The 9,871-nt window shown below is 43.8% G+C and overlaps 1 protein-coding gene across 1 annotated transcript; it reads right to left on the bottom strand.

Moving 5' to 3' along the window:
* Nucleotides 1-782: 782 nt before the first annotated feature.
* On the bottom strand, nt 783-7,575 carry LOC142882641 (D(2) dopamine receptor-like; the record flags this gene model as incomplete). Its single annotated transcript, XM_076017436.1, has 3 exons — nt 6,296-7,575; nt 5,090-5,199; nt 783-919 (listed from the first exon to the last, which is right to left on the bottom strand). Coding segments are annotated over exons 1-3 (589 nt in total), but the record flags the coding sequence as incomplete, so codon positions are not given.
* Between the last annotated feature and the right edge of the window lie 2,296 nt (nt 7,576-9,871).

The following is a 9,871-nucleotide window of genomic DNA, read 5'->3' as shown; positions in this document are numbered from 1 at the left end:
TCCACTTTTCAGAGAGAGTGCGTTAGGAAAAAAAAAAAACCCACACAGCTCTTTGTGATGTCACAGAGAGCTCGGATGCCACTGACAGGTCAGTGGCCACATGAGGAGCCAGCCGTTGGCTCCGCCCCTGTGGGACCCCCGGCAGAAACCACAGGTGTTGCGGAAGAAGCAACAATTCATGTGGTTTATCAGTATCGGTCACGGATGGAAAGAGACAGACTCATCAACCCTTGCTTCTCTCCTCCCAGAGCCTCCTTCAGGCCTGATTACAGCAGACATTGGCAGCTCGACACCTTGTGTTCAGCCAGGATTATGTGTTCCCACACGGGGAGCGAGAAGTTCACCTGTCAGTCCTCCGAGAGCGCCGCGCATTCGAAAAAAAAAGAAAGGTCTGAACACGCAGAGGTCGGGTTGTGGAGCAGATTCATGAATAATGACCCCGTTATCGTCCACAGACTTTTGATTGGACAAAAATTCCAACCTGCCCTTGTCAACAAATGCAATTCAGACTAAAGTTGTTATTCTCCCAAAGCTTTCACAACAACTTCATGCCCCATCTTTCATTGATCTTTAACGTCTATTCAAAAAGGAACAAAAGTGTTACAACAAAAGCAGTGTCTTTGATGCCACAAGGTAATTAGCTCCTCATTGAAATGACTCTTAAAGCACTGAAAATTGATGAAATTTAGCTACTTTATGACTTACTGACAACTAATAAAATATCTTCAATTTCAGCGGGCAGGATTGAAAAGCGACTTCAGGTACTTGTGGTGAAGGTTTACCGGTGTTGTTGAGTCCAAACAGCAGTGGGCAGGAGATGGCGAAGGAGAGGAACCACACCACTGCGATCATCACGGCCACCCGCCTCCTGGAGCTGTAGCGGGTGTTGTAGAGGAGAGGCATGGCCACTGCCGTGTACCTGCAGGTGGAGACCAGAGCACGTGAAGACACTTCCAACAACGACAACAACAACAACAACAACAACAGCAACAACAGCAACAGAAGAGCAGAAGCAGCAGCTGCAGCCCAATTGAATTGAATTGAATTCTTTATTGTCATTATACAGGACTACAGCGACATTTAAAAGTGCCTTCCTTCGGTGCATTCGCATAAAAAGAGCAATAAACACTAAAAATCATAATAAAAAAGACATATGCCACACAACACTCGTACCACATTCAACAGTGACTGCACTGTTCCCCTTTATTGCACAGACCATGCCCCTTTTGTATGTGTGGTTCTTCACTATTCAATGCAATTATGGCTCTGGCGTAAAAACTGTTTTTCAGTCGGTTTGTCCTTGCTTTTATTGTCCTGAATTGTCTGCCAGAGGGCAGCAGTTCAAGAAGTGAGTGTCCTGGGTGGGATGGGTCCCTGATGGGTCCCTGATGGGTCCCTGATGGGTCCCTGATGGGTCCTGTGTGCTTTCCTGAGGCGGCGAGAGAGAGTCCTCCAGAGAGGGGAGAGGGCAGCCGACGACCTTGCCGGCAGCTGGAGAACCGTGCACATGTGCACAGTGTTGGTGAGTAATCTATTACAAAGTAATCCACTGTTGTAATTAAACTACTTTTTGAGTAACAGAGTAATGTAACGGGATTTCTCTGGCAAAAAATGATCATCATATCATAATTACTTTATCACGTAACGATTCCATTACTTTTCTGAGATGTTTTGCAAGCAAAAAATGTCACATTATCCACAAAATGTCTGAAATTTAGAAAAACAACCGAAAGCAATGATGCAGCCGTGCATGCAACGCCATCGATATGTGACGACGCACTTAAACAAGCAGGGCGGCGGCAAAAGGAAAACAGCGAATGCCTTTGATAGCTGGAAATTGCAAACATTATTTTGAGGTCATCTCGTCTAAATGAAAGAATATTGTGGTTTGTTGTGCGTTGTGTGCAGGAAACAAGACATTCTCAACTGTGACTTGATCTTTTTTTTAAACTAAAGTAATTAGTAATTAATTACTTATGAAACAAAGTAGTTAAAGGAGTAATCAGCAGTTGGATTACTTTTATGGATTAATCCCAACAACACTGCACAGGCAGTATGTTAAGATGCTCTCAATTGAGCAACAAGGTAGAAAGACATCAACAGTTTCTGGTTGAGGTGGTGTTGTGCCCTCCTGACCGCTGCTGTGGTGTGGACGCCCCAGCTCAGGTGTTCTTCTCTGCAGACGCCCAGGAATTGAAATAGGCACTCTGCCCCAACAGAAGGGCAAGGCCTCGTCTGGGAATATCTGCTATTCAGCATGTGGGAGACCACAGACCTCTGGGACTGTTTGAAGTTCAACTGATGTTTTCTTGGCAGCATCATTCTCCAAACAGCGGAGGATTCATCGGCAACACAAAACAGACATTTCCGTAATAACTGTTGAAGTGACGGTTGCAAGCAATCACAAAGACAGTCTAACCCAACTGTGTTTCACAGCAACGCCGTTCAAGTGAAGGTTCTGCAGTCGGCACAGGGGCTGTGAAAAGGCTGTAAAAAGATTCAGCGTCTGGTTGCTGATGGCTCACACTCTGCTATTCTAAAAATATTTTTTATAGCCAGATCAATCAGAAGTAACACTCGAAAAAACTCTCCCTGGCCGTACCTGCGTGTGAATAAACACGTCATTATCCAGGAAACTCATATTGATTCATGGCCGGACTTCACATCATCCCACTGACATGTCTGCACATACTTTAAACCCTCTTGAAGCAACGCAAGGCAGCTCAGCTCTGCTCTGACAGACTTACATTTGCAGGCTTCACAAAGCAAGAGACACACACATACACACACACACACACACACACCAAGAGACATGAAACCCGCCTTTAAAATCTCGTTGTAAAAACATAAATGGATGAGTTCAAACGCCGGCCTTTACAGGCTGTAGACCAACACAGTTACCAGAGTGACATTCAAAAATTGTTGAAAGAAAGTTTCAAGGAAATGTTGTGGAATTTCGTGAACATTTATCGCCTGTGTCGTCTGTTTGTGTCGTCCAAAAAAACCTGGTGTATTACCTTTCTGGATGGAACAACCTTTGCAAAAGTTGAAGAATTTAAATATCGAGGCCTCTGTCTTGACTCTCAGTTATCCTTCAAAACTAATAACTCAATGTCCAATAAAGATTTTTAGTGTTGTCTGAAACCACTCTATCGTTCTGCTGACTGTTTCTCTCAAGAAGTCCGGAAAAGAATTCTAATGCAATTCATTTGACCAAAACTAGACTATGCTGATGTTGTCTATGGTAACACCTCTGAAGCAAGCCTACGTCCTCTTAATGTAGTATATGTAGTAATGTGTGAGTGTCCTTGTGCTTCTAAGTTTTGTCCAATGTTTGTATTCACTACTTCTCATGTTTGTATCGTTTGTCTTTATTTGTATGGACACCCCCTTGAAAATGAGATGGGACACCTCGGGGGGCTATGTGTGAAATAAAGAAATAAAAAGTAATAAAAACACAGACAGACGCATTCTCGCAGACTTTAGATCCTAAATCAAGTAGAACTATTTTGTCAATTCAAAATGTTTTTTTTTTGGGGGGGGGGAGAAACATTTTTGAGAATAACAAAGAGACAGAAGACAAAATGAAAATTGAATCAACATTTCTGGTTTTGCTCAGGGCTCTAATTCTGAAATGAAGTTTGCATAAGTTAGACTTATCTTACGATTACAGATTCTCTAAAAAACCCGTGTGTCTCAGGCTGATAGTAGGTGAAGAAAGCAGCTGTTTTCCCCGCACTAAAAGAAAAAGCACCTCCACAAACAGACGGTCCAGAAACTTCCCAAAAAAGTTGCACAATCAAGCAAGGAAGCTGCTGTTTTGGTAACTAACATCCACGCTTTGTCTCCACAAATTATAATTCAACAGACAGTTTCCAAGTTAATTGCCATTACTAGACATACAGGACAGTTCAAAAAGTCGGTAAAAATAAATTTAAAAAGCCATTATCTGGGATTACTGAGTCTTTACGCTGGCAGACACTGTTTTATTCTTTTTCTCTCCTTGAAGTCAGACCTGTAATTTATCGTACTTCTCTGCAGCCGGACCTCGTCCTAATTACAGGCCCAAACTACAGCACTCTAAAGTTATGCAGCCTGATTGTGTCACTCTGTCAGAATAATTAGGACGCAGTGGCAGACTCTGCTTCCCTCGGGACTCGCGAACGTGTGCGTGGGTCTGAACCAATAGACAGGGTTTCCTCCATGAGCTCCGAGCAAACACTAATGACGAAAAAGGACAATTTAAAAGACTCAAGGAAAGTTATTATCTGCTCAAGGAGAGAGTGTTTGCTGTTCACTGTCCTGCTGCTGTGGGACAGCTCATTAGTTCAAGTACACTCTTGTGTGTTCGTATAAACACACATACACAAATCATTAGTGTACACAAGTGGCTTATTGGGGGAGGTGAACTGAAGAGACATAACCTCTGCCAAAACCAGAAGAAAGTGAACAAAATAAACAAAAACATGCTGTTCTCCTCTGAGAAAAGCCTTTGCCGTTAGTTGTTTTTTTTTTCGTACTTCGATACAAAATTGCTGTCAAATTCAAATAAAACTCAAATTCTATTAAGACTAGCCTAAATTGGCATCTATGATAACCTCATTAGCGGCAGCAAGGCTTACAAACACTTCCTGTTTATCTTCTTTGGCTCTGTCAGCAGCTTTCAAAGTCGATCGTCGTAATATATCAATCGTTATAAATATACTGTATATCTACATATATATATGTATACATATATAAACATATATATATATGTATATACAGTGTATATATATATACACACACACTCATATGTAAATATACAGTACATACATATATACGTATGTATGTATACATATATACATATATATACATATATGTGTATGTGTATATAACAACTGTGAGGATCTGAAAGGAATCTCAGAAAGAGGACAAATGCAGCTAGATGCGTGAGGTCAGAATTCTGAAGCGAGTCCTGAGTCCTGTGGTGCAGGCTCGTATTAATCATTCACGGGATGTTCAGCGAGAGAAGGATGATGACACGCGGCTCGGTTCAAAAGGCAAGACACACCGCTTGGTGAATGATGAGGAGAAGAGCGAGAGGTCCCACCTGTCGATGCTGATGGCGCACAGGTTTAGGATGCTGGCGGTACACATCATAACGTCCAGCGTGAGCAGGACGTCGCAGTGGATGAGACTGAAGTGCCACTCTCCCACCACCTTCGCACAGGGAGACAAACACAAACTTTGCTTTCAGCACACGCTCTTTCATCTCTTGTAGCTTTTCAAGGACTTTCCTTTGCTTTCGCTCCTTACGGGTGGTTTTATTTTGTCCTGCTGGAACACTGACGATAACCCTGACGGGGCCGCATCAATTTTAATCAGGCTGCCAAATAGAGATTGTTTAATATTTAAAACCATTTGCACCCCGGCTGACCTAATTCTTCCACCTTCGGACATCTGAGTTTAAAAAAAAAAGAACAGTGTTGCCAGATCTCTAAAGTCATTCAAATTTTGCCATCCAACAGTAACTGACATCTGCAAGACCAATTTCACCTGTCGACTGAGATAATCCTTGCAGGAAGTTCATTCAAGAGTTCCTAGACCACCTTCAGCAATCATTGATATCGCCAGTCGAGAATTGTGCAAAATCTGCTTTTGTTTGTTTTGTTTTTAGAGTAGTAATTAGTAATTATATGACTAAAATAATTTATGGTGCTAAAACGCTGCCTTTTGGGGAAAATGAAACTGCTTGTCACCATGGCTGGAGTTTATTGTTTTATATTAAACTCAGTGATTTCCTTCCGAGAACGCATGAGGCGTCTGCAGGAGGCTGAAACACGGCTGTTGCACTCAAACCGAGACCAGCCAGCAAAATTCTCAAGCGACTTCGGGTTCACACTGTCAGTCAGGCGGAGGGGAGTGTTGTGTACGTCCAGAATTGGTGACGACCTGTTGTGCATCCGTCTGACTGCCTTGCATGAAAAATACATCATCTGCCACTGACAGCACGGCTCCAAACAGAAATCATATTTGCAGCTTTGCTTCTTTTTCTCTCAAATCGACTTGATGTTTTCCCCCCTATGGCTTCAGAGGGAAAACATGCTGTGTTGATTTCTTGTCAATCAACGAAATGACTGACGGAAAAGACGTCGACTGCATCTTTGTTTATTTTTCCATGAGCTCAAACACGGGAGGTAAAAAAAGAAACCCTGCTTGCAGCTTCCAGAATCTTCCGGTTCTGTTTTTTTGTTTTTGCCAGGCACAGTAAACGAGCTCTGGAATGGATGACAACAGCGGCACTACGGACACACACCTCAAGGTAGACGCCCCAGGGCATGACCAGCGTGGCCAGCAGCAGGTCCGACACGGCCAGCGAGACGATGAGGTAGTTGGTGGTGGTCTGCAGGGCGCGCTCCCGCGACACGGCCACGCACACCAGCACGTTGCCGAAGACCACGCAGAAGATGAGGAGCACCAGCAGCACCGCGTAGAAGTTGTAGGGGGGGGAGGAGTCTGAGGAGGAGTCGGTGCAGTTGGACGACGTCAGCGGGGAGATGGGGGAGGGCGAGGGGTCAAAGATGGAGAAATTCAGCTCCAGGGAGGAGGGGGGGAGGGAGGGAGGGGAGATCTCCGCTGACCCGTTGAGCAAAGTCATGATGTGGCCGAGGTGGACATGGTTGGCCTGCAGAAATCGATGACACAAAGATAGAGAGAGAAGAATTTAATGACCCCGGTGTCCGCGTCGCACCACACTCCATTCATTTCGCACAATAAATCTCCTCGGGGCACCGACAACAGAAGAGAATTTAAATGGGGAATAAAGGAAAAGGTGACTTCAGAGTCATGGAACCATCGTCTGTCTTCGACTTCAGGGGACAATTTAGCTCGACATCCAGCCTGGATGCAAACAATGCAGCGCTCCGCTAGCCCAGCCGGTCAAGGCTGCCTGATGTTTTGGAGAACAGGGACCGAACATGGCGGGATTAAAAGGTCCCTCCGATCTCGGCAGGTTGCTCTCTGCCGCCGGCATTTTTTCTAAAATGTCATTTGAAAGTAAGGACCTCAGACCAGTGGAGGGAAGGGAAAAACAACAGCAAGAACAACAACAACAATACTACATCCATACTTTATGGGTTCAGCAGAGAGTACAGCAACACTGAAAACTAAAGTTAGGAGAAAATTGAAAAATCGAACTCAGGAGGAGAAAACTGCACTCCACCCCGTTCTTTTAAAGGATTTAATCCTCCGCTAACGATTAGCTAGTTTGAGGAGGCTTTAGCTAACAGAAGCAACGCTACTCCTCTGAGACCACACAAACATGAAGCTATGTGTGATTTTAAAACTGTACAGTCTATCTACAGCCTCGCTGATGTACGAAAAATGTAAATAATGCACATAAATCCTTGATATCCTCCCATGCACTCTTTGCGTTCACACAGCTAGCACAGCGGTGATTCCACTGAGGACTGGAAGGCAGATATTTGCACGACCAAATGTGACTTTGCTTGAGAAGCAAAGGTGGGTGACGGTCAACACAATCAGCCGGAGTTTGAATAGAAAAGCAAGAACAAACGTGGGAAAAATCCTGGCTGAGACGAGGTGCCAGGTTACAGTGGCTTCATTCAACACTAAGGCACTGTAGGATCTGCAGGATGCGTGATATTTACCCCATAACTGTGCAACAAATACTAAAAAATGTAACTGCTTTTGTGACTCTCTGCAGCAGGATACAGGCCAGCAGAAGATGGAAGACGGTGCAGCAGTAGTTTCGCCATTTTCTTTGAATGTTTTATTATGTTGTTGTTGGGTTTTTTGGGGGGGGTTTTTTGAAAAAAAACAAACAAAAAAAACAACAAAACATGACAGTATTTGATACTACTGTGGAGATGAGCTGAGCTGGTTCGTGGGGAGATGGACATAAAGTCAGGGGAAACGAGGCGATGCAATTCGCATATGAAACCTCTTCGCAGATCTGAGACTGCCGTTCTTCTATAGCCACAAAAGTCAATCCTTTCCTCTCTCCTCCCTCTATCTACCAGAATGAACAATCAATAAACAGAAAGTTGCATCACACTGTGACTGATCAAGCTTTTCTAATCAAGTTTAACACAACATTGTTCAAACCATGAATGGTCCTAGAACATTCCCCACAGGCCACTAGCAGTACTGCAGCCGAACTTGAACTTGTCGTGTTGTTGTATTGCGCCATTTTAAATCAAACTTAAATGACATAGAAAGTCATTGCAATGACGTGAAGAATATTTATGCCTACCACGCGTCCGGTCAAGTTCAATTTCAGTCACCAATGTGCTGTGAAACAGACAGATGGCTGCAGGACAGGTTGACAATAGCTGCAAATGAATGAGGTCAGATTGATCTCATCGGTCAGAGAGGTAATAAACAGAACCTCTGTGCACAGAGGACAGAAACAACGAAGAGAAGAGCAATGATGACATCAGAGCCTAACCAGATGTACCTGTTCAGACAGAAAGTTGAACTGAAAAGGAAATCTGCAATAAATCTTGTCATCTTGGAGAAGGGCTACAACTGCTCCATGTCTTTGCTGCGTCTCAAGGGCAAAAACTCACTGCAATAAGTTTCAGCTAGGCAAACAATTGCTAATCTTGTGGCCATCGAGAGCCACGCAAAATCTGTCTCAGCTGTTTTTCCATATCAACACTGTGTTTTCTTTATTAAAATTAGAGCTTGATAAGAGGGCGGGACATCCCACTGACGCAAGGCAGCGACAGTCACCTCATGCATGACATTTGTGTAGTACCGTCAACGGTGACGACATCTGCACCTTCGCCAACAACGAACCCGCATCAACGTGAAGGTCATCACGGCGACATGTCAATAAGCAGTTTAACCTGCTGACCTAACAGGCTACCTGAGAAATGCGCAGCTGCACAAACATCGACGTGGCTCGATTGGATATTGACTCGACCGCCTGAAGACTTAATGGGTGGAAGAACACAGATATCACGGGTGTTGCGTATTCCATCGACACTTGACCGGCTCATTGGTGTTGCAAATTGGTAATTGGTACTGGATGGTAGTGATGCAGTGCTCAAGAGCGATCTTGGTCCTGAGGTCCATTGTACGTGGCCTAAACACTCTTTGGACTGGGACAGCAGGGTTTGGGAAGGATGTACCTTTCTTCAAAGGCAAACTAATAAGTTGCATCTATTTGAAAAGCTTGTTACAATGTATATAAATATTTCTTTTTTTTTTCCATTCAAGCATGATGTTTTTGTTCAACAATTAAGGCAAGTGGTCTCCTCCTGTCAATTCTGACCATTTTGTTGGCCTTGGTCTCAACTTGATCTGTCCCTGCAGTCTGAGAGAGCCTGACCTGTCCCATTCAATAGTGTTACAGTGGTCAAAGTGATGAACAGTAGTTTAAATTGAACACGAAACTGAGCTATGATTCAACCGACGCCGATTACTGTGTGATTTTTTTTTTTGTGGTTGGTTGGTTGGTTTTTACGGCTTCCATTTATCAAAACAGACACAGAAACAAGAGACTAATCCCAGATGAAACACTTAAGGACACATTTAAGGACATGTTATCTTAATAAGCCAGCGTTTACATTCTGCTACTGTTTGGAACTTGTGATGGCGTAGCCATGAAGACAATGTAAGACTTTGCAAAGTAAAAATATATCTAAGGAAATACTTCCTCTTGGTGAGTTAATGCCCATTTCCCCTTCATTCTTCAACAAATGTTTCTGCTTTTAGTGACGTGACCGCCATTGGTCCACCTCTTTTGGCCAGTTGTTGTTGTTGTCCTCCAAGGTGGAACAAGCAGTCAGAGAATGAATCATTGAAATGCTGCAGAGTGTGTCGAGGACAGAGTGGGAGGTCCGACGAAGACTTCCAGCACACA

This window comes from Nelusetta ayraudi, unplaced genomic scaffold (assembly GCF_046127955.1).
Source record: "Nelusetta ayraudi isolate G7.1 ecotype Tasmania unplaced genomic scaffold, CSIRO-AGI_Nayr_v1 ptg000387l, whole genome shotgun sequence".
NCBI classification, from domain to species: Eukaryota; Metazoa; Chordata; class Actinopteri; order Tetraodontiformes; family Monacanthidae; genus Nelusetta; species Nelusetta ayraudi.
This window is presented reverse-complemented; position numbering and strand designations above follow the sequence as displayed.